At 44.3% G+C, this 19,177-nt stretch overlaps 1 protein-coding gene across 2 annotated transcripts in view; it reads right to left on the bottom strand.

Moving 5' to 3' along the window:
- Positions 1-1,635: 1,635 nt before the first annotated feature.
- tet3 (tet methylcytosine dioxygenase 3) overlaps positions 1,636-19,177 on the bottom strand; it is a 46,230-nt gene continuing 28,688 nt past the window's right edge. For both annotated transcript variants that reach the window (XM_080738178.1, XM_080738179.1), the window contains 8 exons: positions 17,723-17,813; positions 14,454-14,547; positions 8,683-8,891; positions 7,378-7,528; positions 6,945-7,034; positions 5,450-5,587; positions 4,266-4,647; positions 1,636-3,535 (listed from right to left, as the gene is read on the bottom strand). In XM_080738178.1, coding sequence (XP_080594304.1) covers positions 1,674-3,535; positions 4,266-4,647; positions 5,450-5,587; positions 6,945-7,034; positions 7,378-7,528; positions 8,683-8,891; positions 14,454-14,547; positions 17,723-17,813 — 3,017 coding nt within the window. In that variant the 3' untranslated portion in view covers positions 1,636-1,673. The remainder of the gene's footprint in view (positions 3,536-4,265; positions 4,648-5,449; positions 5,588-6,944; positions 7,035-7,377; positions 7,529-8,682; positions 8,892-14,453; positions 14,548-17,722; positions 17,814-19,177) is intronic.

Here is a 19,177-nt window from a genome sequence, read left to right on the forward strand (position 1 = left end):
ATATACTGTAGTACACAGTCAAATCCTCAGGGTTGATTTGTCCATTTGTAACTCTGATAATGTACAAATGTAACCAAATGGACTAGATTGTACTGCGTACTACAAAGAGGATTCTTTTTTAAATAACAAGCTAAATGAGTTGCTTATATACTGTTGAGAGCCAAGTCTGGGAAAGAGCACCTTTTATACAGCATCAAGTGCAAAGTGGAGTAGAATGGAGATCCATTCTAGGAGAAAAGGACTGAGGTGGAAGTGAAGCACCAGTGGAAGGGAGGTGGAGGGATTTAGAACAGTGGTTCTCAACCTTTTCAGGCCGCAACCCCCAAAATAATCATAGGCTACGGTATTTGAACCCCCTCCCACCCTGACGAGCAGATTTAAGAGTTAAGAGTTAAGGCATTACATTTTGTATAACACGGTTCTATTGTGAAAATAGCAGATCTACATGCTCACAAGAGAGAGCATGTAGATCGGCTATTTTCACAATTTCTGCCTCATATTTGACAATTTGGCCAATGTTTAATTTGTCATTTTAGGTGTATTAAAAAGTCCTTAAATTGTTACTTTAGAAATGTGCAGATACCCTTCACCCACTTAAACTTCATGCTGGTTTGTTTACTGTTGAGTGAGAAAACAATGTTGCACATTAAGGTAATCATCTGGGGACCCCCCAAAAATAATTTGGGGACCCCCTTGGGGGTCCCGACCCAAAGGCTTAGAACCACTGATTTAGAAGACAATGAGGAGACAGAGGAGGAGGAGCACATTCTCTCCTCCAAAAGGCCCGGAGAGGCTAAACATAATCCAAGATAAATATCTGTATATAATATCCATAAAAAGAATGGTATCAACAACTTGTTACAATCTCCTTCGCTGTGTTTGTGATTGAATGTTTTTTGAGTTACCAAGTGCAGAAGGAGAGACCGTCTCCACCCCTCTGAGCAGAGCAGGAAGATTGATAAAGGCCAACGCAAATAAGAAAAAAGAATAGGGTACACGCTTTCCAAACATGGAACAAAGCAATTGTCTGAGTCTGACTGACTCCTGATTTTAAAAACCATGAAATCATAATAATAATAATATTAATAATAACAATAATAATGATAGAACAGAACCAAAAGCAATCACATCATTAATAACATTAATGAAACTGACAATATAAAAAACAAAACGAAAAAAGAAAAGTCTTCATAATAATAATAACAATACCTGTTATAACAACATTGACAGTAACAATAGCAATCATAATAATATCGATAATAGCAATAATAATTAGGGTCATTGAAGTTCTATGAAGAAGGAGAAGAAGAAAGAGCAATGAAGTTCCTCTCATCAGGAAGAGAGAGGAGGAGCACCACAAGCAGTGAGTCTGTCAGCTAGACGGCCAAACCACTGCCTGACATGAGGTAAAAAAGAATAAACACAAATAATAAAATGTCACCCCTTCCCTCCCAGTGGACAATGGAGGGATAGGGGGTAGGGTGGGATGGTAGTGGTGGTGGTGAGGGGGGTGAGGGTGGAGCATACACAGAGTAAGGAGAGAGAGCGAGAGCTTGAGTTGCACTCATCCCTTCTTCATCCCTGCCAGGTGCCCCCCCTCTACCACACTGCACCAGTTTGTGAGGACGTGGAAGTCTGAGGGCATACCTCTCGATTTGTCTCTCTGTCTGTCCTCAGACAAAGCGGCTGTAGGGCCCGGTGACTTGAGTGAAGGCATAGGGAGACACAGTGACCGTGGACGTGGTGTGGAGCGTGGTTGCCAGCCGCGTCACCGGACCCTTGTCCTTAGCCAGGAGGGTGGCCCCCCCAGGGCTCGAACCCGCCGCTGCCCCACCCCACTTATACTTCTTCTTCCCTAGGGCCTTGATTTCCTCCGGGGTGAGGCCCAGGAGAGCGCCCTCCTGCTGCCTCTGGAGCGCCCTCTCGGCCAGAATCTTCATCTTGTTCTCCCAAAGAGCCAGGCCATGCATGGGCTGGTTGAGGTTCTTGTGCTGGTAGAAGACAAGAGATATGCGAGTGGGGTGGGAGCGGTCCGGGTTCTTGATTGGGGTGGTGGCATGCAGTTCCCGCCGGGCACACTCGAACAGGATGGAGCCATGGGCTGGCGCCACCGCCACGCCACCAATATTGGGGTCGAGGAAGTTGTGCTCACTATCCGACCACACATCTTCATCCTCAACCTGACCTTTCGTGCTCTCCACATCACTCTCTGCATGGCCCCGGTCAGGCCAGCATGCCTGGACTGGCTGCTGCTCCAGAGTATCTGGGAACAGACGGCCCTCGGGGGCTGGAGATGGGGTGCCTGCCACTGAACCCCCACTAGACCTCCAGGCCTTCTCCTGGAGCCCCTGAGGAGTAGAGCTCCGGCTCTCCCCAGCCTGGGACCACATCTTGTCAGGGTAAGCTCCGGCAGGGTTGCTGTGCTTCAGAATTCCAGGGCTGTACCCTGTCCCAGGCCCCATGGCCCAGGCATTGGGCTGGGGGCTGGGAGCAGGACTTTCCCAGTGATGGCTGGGGGTGCCTGGTTGCGGTGTGCCCGAATGGGAGCGGTCAGACTGGGGCATCACTAGGTGAGGGGTGGCAGGACGTGGGGTGGCAGGATGAGGAGTGCCTGGATGGAGATTGCTGGGACGTGGAGTACCTGGGTGTGGGGAAGGAGATGGAGAGGGAGGCACCTTTAGGGATGGTGACTGAGATGGCGAAGGGGAGGCCATGGGGGTGTTTGTCCTAGGGTAGGGACTCCACTGCTGGGGATAAGGAGAGGGCTGCTGAGGAGGTTGCTGATGAGACTGCTGCTTATCTGGAGTGAACGGCGAAGCTGTACGGCCTGCTTTAGAGTTCACGTGCCCGTCCCAGCTAGGGAGCACCATGCTGCCATTAGGCTTGTGCCCAGACCAGACATCAGGCAGTGGGGTGGTGCTAGGTGTGCTGGCACCACTCTGACTCACCGATACACCGTCATAAACAGGCACATCCATGGGTTCCTGTTTAATAACCGGGGTGCCTCGGTGAGAGTGCTCGGAGGAGACAGAGGAGGGCCGTGACTGGTAGTCGAGTTGCTGAGGGTAAGTGCTGCGTTGGATGGCCGGCTCCGGGGTCTGCTGCTCAGGGAGAGTGGAGTAGGACTGAGCTAGCCTGCTCTGGAGGCTATCCACATCAGGCTTCTTGTCCTCCTGGGCCAATTTAGAGTCCGTTTTGGGCCACGAGCCCCTTCGACCCTCATAAGTCCTAAGATTTCGGAAAAGTGCGTTGGGGGGGTAGTTGTAGTAGCCATAGGGCAGTGCTGAGAAACCGGGGTGGTAGCCATTGACTGGGCCTGGGGCAGGGGGCTGGCCACTGGGAGGGAGGCCTAACCTTGCATAATAGGCAGGGTGGGGATAGTTGTTGCTGTAGGGGTCTGCTATCTGGGGCGAGTAGCAGTCCAAGGCTCCATTGAAGGGCTCCGTTTTAATGTAGGGCTCCGTTTTGATGAAGGGCTCCGTTTTGATGAAGGGCTCCGTTTTGATGGTGACGTTTTCCTCCTGCTTCACAATAGCTGTGTGTTGAAAACAGAGGACAAGATACAAATTAGAAAACTGATTTCATTTTTATTTTAGTTTGTGATTTCAAGTCTGTCTGAAACAACCTAACTGGCTCAAGCATCAAATAAAACATTTTAGAGCAGCAGTTCATAAGACAAAGCTCACCCTGGATCATTCCAGTTGCTCAGCCAGTAGTGCTCCTATCACAACCTAGTTGCAGCATCATGGGTTTGACTCTGTTTCATTACCTGCTCTGCACGTCATCTCCATTCCCTCATGTCTCCCTCCATAAACAGGGTTCTCACACATTTTAACTGATGAATTTCCAAAACCTTTCCAGAATATTTAACCCAATTTCATAACAACCATTTAGCGCAATAACGAGTCTCTGACTCCTATATGTGCAATGCCCAAAGACAGGCAGTGTAGCAAAATAAAGCATAGAATGGTGATGGAATGAGATTGTAGATCTGCTTTTGTCACATACATTTAGGCTGCAATCACGCCTGTGAAAAACTACTTATGTTACATATCTTGTCATGTTTTACATGTTTTAGAATTAACATGTTTTTATTAACAAAATCAATAGTCGAAAACAATGCATAGCCAAATATTTTTCCAGGACCTTCCAGGACCCTTGATCAATTCCAAAACTTCTCCAGTACTGGAAAAAAACAAATCTAATTTCAAAATATTTCCAGGGATTTCATGGCCGTGGGAACCCTGCATAAAACACCTGCTCACCTTTATTGCCTTGTGCACGTGGTGACCCTGTGACTCTGATCTCCGTCTTCACCACCGCCGTTTTCTCCGGTGTCTCCCCAGCAACTTGCTGCTGCAGCAGCTTGGCCTTCTTCTTCTCTGCCTGAAACTTCTTCTCTGAGGCAGCCTTCTTGGCATCTAGGCGGCGCTGTCGGCAGGACTTGACCCGCTCGGAATGCTTGCGCACCGGACGGCGGAAGGCCTGCAGCTCCTGAATGGCTCCCGACTGCATTTTGAGACGCTGGCCCTCTTCACTGCCAAACTCGTCGGTCAGGGCGACCTTGTACAGGGGCAGGACGTGAAGCTGCTCGTCCTCTGGGATCACACCCACCTTACGGTTATCCTCCTTGGTCAGAGTGCACACCTGTGAGAGGTGAGAGAGGGAGAAGGGATAGAAGGGTAAATATATTTATAAATGTGTTGCGGTCATTGTGATATGTATCAGATAGCTGGTCTCTCGAAGAGGAAGGCCAAACAGTTAGCAAGATATTGCTCTATATCTGCCATTATTGGTAGCCGCTCTGTATGGAGGAGGCGCTGCTTTTTGTACCCATGAGGTAGATAGTCTTTCTTTTTTTTTTTTCTTTTTTTTTTTTTACAGTAATACTGTAATGCTACTGTTGCGAGCTGTAATTGTGTAAGGTTATACTGATCGCTGTGCACAGTCACAATGTAACTGAATGTCTCCAGAGGAATTTTGCACTGATAGTATTTATGTCCATTGCAAACTATGTACCTACTGAAATGTGTGTGTGTGTGTGTGTGTGTGTGTGTGTGTGTGTGTGTGTGTGTGTGTGTGTGTGTGTGTGTGTGTGTGTGTATGTGTATGTGTGTGTGTACAGTATATGACTGGTGCTAACTGCTGTTGAAATACCTCACTTTGTTGATTTTACACTTTCTGAAAGAGAAAATGAGTAAAACAGGGGAAAGAGCTAAAAAGAGAGAATGAATGAAAGAGAAAGACAGATCTCATGTACATATTTTATAATCCATATATTACACATGTATATGTGTAATTATGTAGATATGGTGTTGTCTCTCTCTTTTTTTTATTCCTATCCTATTCTGTAAAAAATCGAAACAATGGAGCTGGCACAAAAACCTTTGCTCTTTTTTGACACCTGCAAACCTGTGATGTGACAATAAAGATGATTGTGATTCTTTACCACAGTGCAGCCGTTGGAGAGGTTGTGCACATCCTTGTGAGCATGGGCACAGAAGTCCATGCAGGCGGTGACCCCAGAGAACGGTCTGCCCTCCTTCAGTCCCAGCCTGCAGTCTGGAGCCGTGGCCTCGGTCAGACACTGAGGTACAGTAGGACAGAGAAGATGCATTTAAATTGCCTTGATGAGGAGCTGACAAGAGTAAGCACTGTTTCAGTTTATGGTCATCATAAGTGTACTATTTAAACTTGTCATTAATCAAGCTTAGGTCCCTCAACAAAGGTTTCTGTTGGAAAGTAATCTGTTTGTTTTATAATTCTTTGGAGGTGTTAGTTTTTAGCTATAATTTGACATAACAGCTGTATATTCAATAGAGGCACCAAGATAATTATTGAAGCCAAAGCTTGTTAAAAGATTATTTAACACATTATTTCACACATTAGCAGGCGTTGGTTAGACTGACATTGAGATCAAGGATGATGGTTACTTTATCTCAGCCTGTGCAGTGATCCGTTGATTGTATTTACTGAATATGTTCTGCTTTCACAGACCCTGGTCCTCATGCAGTATGCTCTGCTGTTCACGGAGCACCCACTGGCTATTTGAAGCTCTACATTCCACTGTGGTGTGGTAGAGTTGTTCTCAACTGAGTTTGTTGGCAGCCAAATGACCGTGGCAGTCATGACCAAATAGTAGACAACGCAGTGTTCTCATATCTAAGCTTCTCTTAGTGTTAACACCCGCGTTTGATGAAACACTGCCCTATTATGTATGTGATTGATGAAAGCATATTTAAAATGATTTTCCTTGACTGCAAGGTTTCGTTGGTGCATTTACTCAAGCACAACAGCAAGCCATTATTCACTCTAATATATCCAGTGTATCTCCATGCTCCACGCTGTGTAGGGCCAACCCCTAGAACCTGTGCATCTGATGAGTTATTGCAATCTTACACCTCTCAAATTGACCTGAAGAAGATTCATACCGGATCGTTGTCTTGTCAAACTTTTCCAAATAAATATGTTTTTTACCGTTGTTGGTTTCCAGGTTCTACTTTTGAATACTTCTATCTTATAGAGAGAGAAAACTCTACTACAATTGGAGGAGGGTGTGCATTATTTTCAGATAACTTGGCCGTTTTGATTGATTGAATATTTTATTAGACAAAAATGAATTACTACTACAAGAATAGTCAATACAAAAAAATGTAGTGCAGTACAAGTACAGTTAAACACTGCCTAAAAGGAACACCCCAAATAAGTCGTTTCATGGTATTCAATTCATTTGTGGTCCCAACACTGTTCTAAATAAATACACATAATGAAAATGGTACTGTATTACTGCCTATTTAAGCTAACACTCTTAAAAGTTATCCTTAAAACAACAATAATTTCAATATAGCGTATATATACAAATGTTTTGATATTATGGTAAAAGCCGGCAGGGGAGCCAGCACTCCACAGGGGTCCTCGGAGTGTGTGTGTGTGTGTATACTAACCTGGTTGGAGTAGGCCTTCGGGGCCAGTCTCTTGTATAGGGGTGCCACCTCAGTTGCCAGGTCTTGAAAGTTATCCCCGAGTTTGTCCTCCTGATGACCATAGTATTATAATAATAAACAATTAGTTAAAACAACACACAACATCTCTCTGTTCCCACAGTACAGTCTACGTTATTATTCATAATTAAATCTCAAATCTTTCCTCAATGTTAGACAATCCAAAAGTGATGTACTTGTAGTTTCTTGTAATTCAGACATTTAGAATAATAGATACCACAAAGATATTAATGACTATGACTAGTCTGTCTAAATGAAAAGAAAATATTATATTACTTATATCTATATCAGCCTACAGTCTTTCTCAATAATGGGAAAAAGGAGAACAGACTGCCATCTTTCTTCTAATACTCCAGAGATCATGGTGTAATCGTACCTCCTCAGGGTGGTCTCCTTGCAGTCTGAACTTGCGTGGGATTTTACTGCGGGCATACTTGCAGCCGTTGAAGTACATGCTCCAGGAGCAGCCGAATGAGAAGGAAGCTCCGCAGGTTTCAGGGTCCTTGCCTTGGCACGCACACGTACGACTGCAGGGGGCGACAGCGAGACATTAACTTCATGTCTAAGTACAACCTCAAGCCATCATCCATCATTTTACTTCCTGCACCTGAAAATTGGAGGTGGCTGGACTGCACACATATTCACTCTATATTCAGTACACCAGGGGTCTTCAACAGGGGGTCCGGGACCCCTAGGGGGTCCTCAGAGTTACTACAGGGGTTCCTCTAAATCTTTGTGTGATAGAAACCTTTTTTCTCCTTTTTTATATTAACCACTTGAACCCTAGTGTCCATATTCTGAGAACTTTAGCCAAAAATAGCAGATCTACAAGCTCACAATGCCCCACGCTGCTAGGCATTGTGAGCTTGTAGATCTGCTATTTTTGGCAACGGTTTGGCGTAGAGGTGAAAAAGAGCACACCAAGTACAGAGTGAAAGGTCAAGTTTATTAGGTATTGACGGTTAAAAGTGGTTAAATATCTGAAAACACAAATTTACATGAATTCAAAATATACCGATGATTATGCTGTCAAACGATGAAACTATATGGAATCTATGAACATGTTGTGGGGGTCCCTGCTTCATCTCTCTCTCAACTAAGGGGTCCTTGGCCTGAAAACATTGACGACTCTTGCTATACACAGTAGGCAACACATGTACGCATGCTGGCCTCTGGCCAACATTGCATTACTTATGTCATTTCCTTCCCTAATTCAATTAATTTGAAATGCATAGAGTATGGTATACTTGTGAAGAAATATTATGGATAACATCAAACATTTCTAGACTAATTTCCACTGTAGCCCTAATTGATATGCCTTTGTACTGTATATACAGTACGCATAAGTACAATGATGACAGGGGTCAAGCATAAAAAAAACAACACCTGAGCAATGCATGTTAGTTGACACAGCAGGTATCTTCAGTGTCTTTGTCTTGCTCAAAGACACTTGGGTTTTGACCACTGGCTTAATAATAAGTAACTGAACCCCAAAGCTTTCCTCAAAACTTATCTAACCAAGGTGATGATTCCCTTGTTGCTCCTTCAGTACAAACAACGAGCTCACTGTCACCATCACAAATAATGATTGATAGACAACTATTCAGTTACTCCTTTCCAATGTAATTTCATCTAAACCAAGGCCAAAGCTTCCCGTAAATGACACAACCCAGCGACTTACTCGTCATTGAGACCACAGCGCCGGCTGGTGGGGTTGCCGCGTCTGGTGATGGCTTCGCTGATCTCACGGTACAGCTTGTCGCCCATGTGCCTTGGCACGCCCTCCCATGCAATGATGAGGATGACGATGACAGCGTTTTCACAGCGGTGGCCCGGGCGGGGACGCACCAAACACAGTATCTTCTCTGCCTCGTTGGCCCGGCGGATGACCTGAGGACAGATGGTGAGGTTAACATTAGCACAATTTAACCCATTTAGGCCTAGAATTATTGAATGCTTTAACAAGTGAAAAATAGCAGATATACAAGCTCACACTGCGAGCTTGTAGATCTGCTATTTTTGAAAATGTCGTGAAAATTTGTGCAAATCTTTGAATATATGTATTTTTAAAGTAAACGTTTGTAACTAATATTTTGCTTCTGGGTGGTCCCTGGAACTAAATATTTTGAGATGGGGGTCCGTGGCCAAATAAATATCATTTTGGGGGTCCTTCACATGAAAAAGTTTGAGAACCTCTGACATAGTAGTCTCTCAAGAACAGACTAACTGAGCTCCAGTTAAGCGAAAAGGAGCTTTCCTTTGACGATGGCTGGCCAGATTGCTGACATAGAAACACAGGTTTTTCAAAAAATCTTAGAAGGATTCAAAAGACACTTATAGAATCACGTCAAAATTCTAATTTTCACGATTTTTTGAAAATAGCAGATCTACAAGCTCGCAGTGCGGCACTCGGTGCCGCGCTGTGAGATTTTATATCTGCTATTTTTCAATAGTTAAAGCATAAAATAATGATACACAATACAGTGTACCCGTTCTAACAAGACAGAGTGGCTTGTGAATCTACGACTTCATGTGGCCAGTTTATGACATTAGTCATCTATGATATCGGTAAGTAAGTTTCAGCCCGATTTGAGTGTTGACCTTCACTATCATATTAAAGTTTTAAAACGTTAAATATATGAAAAGAGAAGACAAATTGAAACATATAATTATAAGTCCCTATTGTACCTTCTTCCTAATACTGTGGCAATATCAGTACATTATCTTATTTCTAATGATGGCTCATGAAAGCTGAGATCACAATACACTTAAAGATCCTCTCCAAAAAAATGTTTTTCTTTTGTTTGGTTGATGTCTTAGACAGTGAAAATCCTGGTCTTTCCCAAGGCTCAGCATATTATTTCATTAAAATAGTTTTACAACAAGAATCTGGTTTTCAAACTAAAACTCTGATGCCGTCTGCACACAACTCAGACACGGGGTGTCGCGATATGTCGAACGCCAATTAAGAGTCTCACTAAAGCCATACATTTGTCAACTAGGAAGTATGCAGGGACGCTGAGTGAAACAAAACAAAGTTTTAAAAACCCAACACCACAGTGGGTCCCTATAATGAGGAAGTGACTGGCTTATTTTGTTTCGCTATGGTTTATTTGGTATATCTGTTTGGAAGTCTTCTGTGGATACGCATTAGCTGATTAGCCAACTGTTGGAGTTATTGGAGTTCTGTGAAGGTAACGCAAAACTTCTTTAGGGACATTTGGAAGTGCACAAACGCATCTATGAGTGAGGGTGTATGGTGGGCTTGCTATAGAGTTGTTACAGAGACTCACTGACCCCCCTACTGATTTACTGTCAGGGGTGGTGAAAAATCTGCTGTTTCCCTGTATTAGCGGTCTTTACACACTTGATCATTTGCGTGCGCGCACACACACACACACACACACACACACACACACACACACACACACACACACACACACACACACACACACACACACACACACACACACACACACACTCGCATAGTACACCACATTCATGCACATGCAAATACACGCAAATACATAGATACAGTATGTGTGCGTGCAAAGTCCAAACGCACACACACGCACAACCACGCACACCCACTTTGGTAATGGTCTCTGTGTCTCTGTGTGTGGTAGTTATTTTGAATTCGTAAGGCCATTAGGAATGAGTGCGTGTGTGTGTGTGTGTGTGTGTGTGTGTGTGTGTGTGTGTGTGTGTGTGTGTGTGTGTGTGTGTGTGTGTGTGTGAGAGAGGTGGGTTGGGGGGCTGTAGAGTGTTACAGAGAGTGACCCCCTACTGTTTGCCAGACCCATGAAATGGGTAGGCCTACATAAGCAAATGTCGGTCTGTCCGGTTTTTCTCCATAGATGGTCATGATGATGACATGATGATGACATGAGGGAGGGATAGACTGACAGACAAAGCCTTCATGTCATCACAATGACATGAGGGAGGGACAGACAGACAGACAAAGCAAAAGGCTTTGTCTGTCGGTCTGTCCCTCCCTCTTTTCTCCATATTTGGTCACAATGATGTCACAAATGATGATGACATGAGGGAGGGACAGACAGCCTATAAAGGGACAGACAGCCTATAAATGTACCATTAAATTTATAGGCCCAGAGGGTTGGCAGAACCGGGGTCTGGCACAACCAGGTTGACCTGGTCTAGTTTACTGTCAAGAGTGGTGAAAAGAACATCAAGCTAGACATCCGAATTAGGGTATGTTTATATGAGGATGGTCCCGTTGTTGTTTCCGTGTCGTCACCAAAACATGTATCGTGTTTACACGCTGTATTGGCTTGTATTGGCTTGTATTGGCCGTAGGGTTGGTTTGTTTACATGACAATGCACCAATTAGAAATGCATTGTAATTATCCTCCCAAATCCATATTATTGTCTGTTCTCGCATAGGCTATTGAATGAGACCGCAGCGCAGCCAATCTAAAGAGCTGCACTGCTGCTAAAGTTGAAAATCATGGAGTTTGCTGCAGCACAGAGCAGAACGCACCGACGCACGCAAGGCCAGAGGCTGTGGTAAATAAATTAAAATAAATTCATCATGCCTGTTGCTAAAGTATGGCAACATGACTGGTGTCTTGCATGTGCCTTGCGTGCCTTTGTGCGTGCAAGACACCAGTCATGTTGCCATACTTTCGTTTTTGCTGAACTGACAACACTGGTGGAGTCTGGTGGCCAGCCGAGCCTTGTTAGTGCTGTTTAGGGATGTGCTTTGGGATTAAAAGTCTTTTTTGGAGTAAATGAAGTCTCTTTATGGGCCTCTCCATTGACTTAACATGGAGGAGCTTCACTTCGCGTGCACGCCCAACGTGCATTTAAAAAAAATCGCAGACATTACCGATGCGGCCGCGACCGGAGCTACATACTGTAAGTATTAATACATTTACTGTAAATACAGTAAGATTGACGGTGAGCGCTGTCAATGGCGTCATGTAGTCACCGATTTGAATGACGGTGAGGACTGTCAAGGGCAGCAGAACAGTTAACGGAGTCAGAGCAATTCGTACTCGTCTAAAAGTCCCCTTAATCTATGATTGCGAGGTCTGGGGACTTGCTAACCAAGAACTTGAGAAATGGGACCACACCATCTGCACACAGAACTCTGCAGACCCAATGGAAAAATACAAACAATGCATTCAGAAGAGCAGAATTAGGACGATAGTCACTCAAAGTTAAGAAGAGAGCATTTAAATGTTACAACCACCTAAAAGAAACCCTACAGGGATGCCCCCTAAAGTGGCCTACATATCAGACGGTCAGCTTGTGCAGGGACTCTATGCACAAACCCAAGCACAACTACCAGACAGAAAACCCACAGGACTAAACCAGATTATAAGAAAACAAAAGGAACTTGACATACTGGAAAGAGTAAACCCAAAACCAAAGTTAAATGGAATGCTATTTGGCCCTAAATAGAGAATACACAGTGGCAGAACACTACTGAGGATTGTGACTGACCCAAAACTGAGGAACGCCTTGACTGGGTAAAGACTCATTGAACACAACCTTGCAATAGAGAAAGGCTGCTGCAGACAGACCTGGCTCCCAAGGGAAGACAGACTATGCACTTTCTAAACACCTGCCAACTATACATCAGAGACATCAGAGACTCATACTTCCCACAGATTACGAACACCCAAAGAGAGTTTGAAAACATGACCAATGACAAAGAATTCCCATACCGGCTGGGAGAAATACAACAATGTGCGAATACAGCTGCAAGATTTGTGAACTGGTGCGAGGGTTATCCAATGGAATACAACTAATTTAAGGACTACTAACCACTGCAATTTACAATTTTAGCATTTAGCAGACGCTCTTAATCCAGAGCGACTTACAATAAGCAAGGCAATAAATCAATAGATCAACATTAATACATCAAATGCATAGAAATAGCAATCCAAGAAAAAGAACGTAGGTAGACCAAACACCTATTCTTTTTATATAAAAGCCTAGGGGAAAATAAATGCTATCTAACTTACATGTATGGTCATTGAGGGTAGGCAAGTGCTACGGTAAGTGCTATATGGGCTAAAGGGCCATTTATAGTTACGTATGGTTGATTTTGTGTACGTTTGGGGGCGAGACAGTACGTACGGTAATTGCGTTGACATTCATACTACCGTACGGTCTCTGTGTCAATAAAGCCTGTACATACTATATCCACTAGATGGCACCCAAATGCATCTTCCCAATGAGCAAATGCTACATGCTACATACATAGCGCCTACATTGTTGACAGAGAGGTTTATAGACACCCTTGGAGGACATACACTCGGATTGAACGACACTAACCATCGGCGCTAGTCACTGTGCTGTCCGGGTATAATATAAAAAGGACTGGAGAATGGATGAGCTTGGACACATGCCGTTGCGAACGCCTAGAGCGCAATCTCAATGGGGGCGCCGCCGACAGTTAATGAGCCACGGTACGGTAGCCACCCAAACCGACCCAAAACCGACTAAAAACACCCCGTGCACGGGAGTGGAGAGAGACGCATTTAAGAGAGCTCAGCTGGTAGAGAGCGCTGATTAGGCTGACAGTGACATGCGGGTCTGCGTCCTGGCCTGTTCACTGTTCAGCGTGTACTTGTGATTTTTTTGTTAGTTTTTTTACTTCCTCCAACGAAATGGATACAAGAAAAAAAGACGAAACGTTTCTCCCTCTACTGCCCCCACGGTTGACACAAGTTCGCCACGGGTAGTTCATGTGTACGTACGTTCTTATCGGTTTTTATCCGTCGGGTTGAGTGTTGTCCGTAAGGTTACGGAGACAATCAATTACGTCCGGACGGCCGGAGGAACCGGATTAAATCACTCTCCCTTCCGTTTCTTGTGTATTCTTGCGGTCCTTAAGTACTACTATGCATGGTACTTAAGGTGGAGTCTGAAGAGGTGAGTCTTCAGGAGACGGCGGAAGCTAGGGAGCGAGTCTGCTGTTCTAAGTGCACCAGGGAGTTTATTCTAGCCTGGTATAACCAGCCTAGATAATGCATCTAGCTAACTAACTGCAGTATCCCTACCTTGTTTTAACATGGCTGGGATGTCTAGCTCAGCTAGGCTAAGTTTATTCCACAGTTTGGGAGAATAAACTCCCTGTTGCACTTAGAACAGCAGACTCACTAGGTTCACTAGGGGTTTTGTATAACGAGTGGACCTCAGACATAGACCTACTGTACATGAACGCAGCTGCTACTTTTGGAAAGCTGCTGCTATTTGTCCCAAAAATAGACTGCAAAAACCATGAAAGATTGCTGCTATTTGTTAAAAAAGCTTTATATCAAAAAAAGCTTTATATCAAGCTACCCTCACCAACATTTATACAAATATTTGTACCAGCCTGTTTTTAGCTCTGTTTACCCCCACCAACTGTAAATTATTTCCCCAGTGTGTCTCTTAAATAGTTTAATTATGTTTGCCATGTCACGTTATGTTACTCACCCACTTAGCAATAGGACATCCTCGAGAGCTCTTTCCCTCCTTGCCGGTGAACACCACTTTCTCAATTCGGACTGCCTCGCCCTTCTCTCCAAATCTACACAGGGGGGAGAAGGTATGGCATGCTTGTCACGTGTACTGAAATACCTCAGCCCAGAAAACAGATTATCACATGCTTTCAATATGTGGTTTTATACAGTTAATGGTTTTAACTATTAATGTATACTGTTAAAGCACGAGGAGACAATAATGCGTTCATTACAATTTGGACAAGATTCTATCGAATTCAATTATTTGGTACTAGGCAAAACTGTATTAAATCATGATGAAGTGGCAAGCAATATGACTGTCACTTTGACACTTGCTTTGGCAATGTAAACGTATGTTTTCTAATGCCAATAAAGCTCCTTTGAATTGAAATGAATTGAATTGAATTGACAGTCACTGAATGTTAACTTAATTTGAAAATGTGACTTACAAAAGGTCACTTCAAAGTGCATCTTTGCTTCTAAATCAATATTTAATTTAACATTTAAGATTGATTTAGAAGCAAAGATGCACTTTGAAGTGACATTTTGTAATATACTGTATACTGTATGTTGTGGGCCCAAACACTTGATATTTCACTGAATGCCTGGGATTTGGATGCCACTTGACTTGTATTTGTTAACTCGAGAACAGGCCAACCTCTGTGGCCAACCAACCCCAGTGGCTGGTTAAAGAGTACGGTTCTCATGGCTCGGTTGAGATTCACAGCAACACGGGAATACATGCAAACCCACCCAGCATGTAGGCTTTGTTTCATTTAGTGTTTCTTATGAAACACTTTGAGTTACATACAATTAAAGTATACAATTAAAGCTTAATATAGTTAGTATATAATTGAATTAATACACATTGCCACTACCACCACCAGCCTGAGTCTTGTCTCTTTGCTCATGGAAGCGTTTTATGTTTGTGTGCACATAAAATGCATATGTGAGTTTCTTTTGTGCAAATGTGTTTCAAGTGAACGTATACAGGTGTGTGTGTGTGTGTGTGTGTGTGTGTGTGTGTGTGTGTGTGTGTGTGTGTGTGCGTGCGTGCGTGCGTGCGTGCGTGCGTGCGTGCGTGCGTGCGTGCGTGCATGCGTGCGTGCGCGCATGTGCGTGTTTGGAGAGAGACTGAGAGGAGGTATGTATGAAGAGGGTGCTGATTAGTGTGTGTTGAGTATTTGTGTGTTTGTGTGTGCAGCACATCTTGGTACATTTTGAGCCGCCTGTGTAAGTCTGTGTAAGTTATGTTGTTCTCTTTTTTACTAACCAATTACTAACCCTTTCTTATGCTTCTCCGCTACCTGTCAATAAAAGAAACCATCATCCCTGAGTAGTTCTGGCATCACCATGAACACATGGGATTCGGCCTGAAAGGGACTCAAACCCGTGGTGGAGGAGAAAGTGGCAGCAGAGTGGGCTCTCGCTCCACAGGGGTGGCCTGCCGGGGTTAGGGGTCGGTCAAAGGTCATCTGGAGGACCACAGAGAGCTTTGGTCTTACGTCACCCTTCAAACAAACAAAAGGAAGAGCCCTGGCCTGGCTGACAGCCTCCACCCCCCCCCCCCCCCCCCCTCGGGCCACCACCTCCCCCCCCCCCCCCCCTGGCCTCCACCTCCGACTCAACCTGCCCCTCTCTCTGGGGAGAGATGAGTCATTAATTGAAAATAAGTATAGCTTAGCCAGGGCAGACACCACACCGAACACAAAGTGCCAAATCCTGCACCTTAAACTCATTATTGTTATCATGGGTATTGCATCATTCCACCTTTGCTGGATGCATTTACTGAAGGTAATTCATGTGATGAGGTAATAGCTAGGTCTATATGCTGAGCTGTGCTTCAACATTTAGAGCAGGTGTGCTTCCTCTGATTGTCTCCGTGGCTGTGGGTACTCAGCTAGTCAATAATCAGTATACGCAACCATCAGATAACAGACAACAAAGACCAAATAAAGTACATCAGTTGCAATGGTATAATAATTTGATCATTGACAGATTATTATCTTATCTTCTTTTTGCTATTGATGACATACTATGCATAGTACTACTGTGTTCTAGTCATCTGTCTTTCTATGTTATATGAGATACATAAAGGGTTCCTGTGTAAATAAGCCGTAAAGCTTATAGGATCTCCTTTTAGTTGACCATGTACCAGTGAACTGTACTGTCGCGAAACTGTACCTTTTCCTAAGCAACCTTCTAATAAAGTCTTCAATCAATCAATCAATCAATCAATCAATCGAGCTCCTGTTAGTTTTAAGGAGCATGATGTGACTCTGTGGTTGTCAGTATGCAAAGGAAACTGTAGCCACCTCTTTCCCTCTTCCTACCCCCTCTCTTCCTCTGACTCCATTTCCCTTCCTTTTCGTCCCTCCTCACCCTCCTGGCCTCTCCTCATGTTCTCCTTTCACGTCTTTCATCTTTCCCTAACCTTCCTCTTCTTTTGGGATCGGTGTGCTTGCGTGTGATCTGCTGATGATGCTGATATTTCCTCAGTTTCCTCCTATTGGATTCTGGGTCACAGATCCCCTGGGGACACGGGCAGAAGAGTGTGTGTGTGTGTGTGTGTGTGTGTGTGTGTGTGTGTGTGTGTGTGTGTGTGTGTGTGTGTGTGTGTGTGTGTGTGTGTGTGTGTGTGTGTGTGTGTGTGGGTGGGTGGGGGTTGGGGGCAGGGGGAGACAATGCTGTGGGAGAAAGAGAAAGGGGGGCAGCAGTGGTAGGGAAGGTGCTAGTATGATGCCACCTCACAGCTGTGCCTGTGAGTAGGCCCGTTGCCAAAAAAACTGCTGGATGGAGGCAGCTGCTCCCCCTACCTTCACACTAGGGATGCACTAGCACTAGTTCTCTGTAGAATATTGAACCATATAGTACGGCATCCATGAATGTTGCAGCATTTGAATTTGCATTATGACTTTACACACGTTTTCTTCTTATTGGCACTATGTCACCAAAGAAAACTGCCCCCCTGCGAGTAAATCCAATGGTGTCTCACCAAAGATAGCCAATCTACAAACATCTCAACACGTTATGAGCTTGTAGATAGTATATACTTTTGCAGAGTGACACCGTCACATTCATAAATGATCATACCTTTATTCTACTGCATTATTAACATGTAATCAAGGTGATGTCTGAGGAGAAGTGGGTAGAGAGAACTGGACAGAGAGAAGAAGAGGAAGGAAAAGGGAGAGAAAGAGAAAGTGGGAGAATGAGGGCAGGAGGGAGGAAGAGGAAGATTACCTAGTCTCCATCAGGTCTCGTATGGAGGCTACAGTGGGTCCAGATCCCAAGTGATTGTAGTACGGTCCTTCATCTTTTTCCAGGATTTGTTCTGTTAAAGACACATGAATTAAATAACACATTATGAGAATGACATGCTTTGAGACAAACTCATCGACTAAAATTATTAGCAGACCATTGATATGCATCCAATCTCGTTCCTATGTTTAATGCCTGATGGTGCGACACTACAGCTTTTGTAAACGTCGCTGAGGTGTGAACTTAAGGGTTGTTTTACATCGATGCATGTGCGTGCTCCTGCTCAAAAAAATTCAGGACGGCGTGTACCCGTGTGACACGACCAATACAACACCGGGTGGAGGTCACAGTCAGTGCTACATAACCACAGAACTTATAACTGCACGTCTGGTACATTTTTGGAGCTGTGTGAAACACAGGCTCCCTATACGTGGCTGTGTGGGTCTGTCTGTCTGTCTGTCTGTGTGTGTGTCTGTGTGTATGTAGCCTGAACTTCCTAAACTTCGGCACGCCACCACTAGTCCCACAGTTTTGCCACCAAACACTCGCGCCATATGTCAAATCGACCGGCTTACTCGGGAATCGTGGGCTATTACTTTTCTAAGAGAAAGGTTCTATAGTTTAATTGATATTAATTTATTAGTGAATTAATTTTCCCCATTGACTTAGAATGGGAATCGCAAAAACTCACATTCAATTATTTGTCTCTCGCAAACCACAGGGGCTACAGTTTCAAGACTTGGAGAGGAGGTTCATAATGATTTCAAGGATTAAATAAAAAATAATTGTGTCATTTGGCCTCATGGTGGCGCTATAACACCCCACTTTACGTTTTGGCCTGTAACTCTTGAACCGTAGGTCGGAAAATTAAAAATATTTTTTCCCTGGATTCCTTGGGTCATGACGCATCTCCCCATATAGGCCACGCCCATTTGCGCCATGATAGATTTTCCGCCATCTTGAATTTTCTCCAAAACACACTTTTTGCTCCTTTTCCTACATATTTTCTTCAAATGTCACAAAAATCGGTACACATGATCCACACACACACACACACACACACACACACACACACACACACACACACACACACACACACACACACACACACACACACACACACACACACACACACACACACACACACAGCTCCACTTCACACGGGTGTGATTTTTAATATGTCTTTGTACGGTGTGATGTGTGTGTTGTGGGGAGAAACCACAGTGGAAGTTGTGGTAACCTGTAGGAGAGGATGTAGAGCTGTGGATCAATCGGAACTAGTATACTGTATGTACATAATTGACAATGTACAAAAATAGAACAAATGCATAATGACAGAGCTATATCCATCTTACAAACGCATATTGACTGAATCCACCCTTTTCCACAGTCAGTCACACACACACGCACGCAAGCCACACACGCACGCCACGCACG

The sequence above is a fragment of the Nannobrachium achirus genome, assembly GCF_963921795.1.
Source record: "Nannobrachium achirus genome assembly, chromosome: 12".
NCBI lineage: Eukaryota > Metazoa > Chordata > Actinopteri > Myctophiformes > Myctophidae > Nannobrachium > Nannobrachium achirus.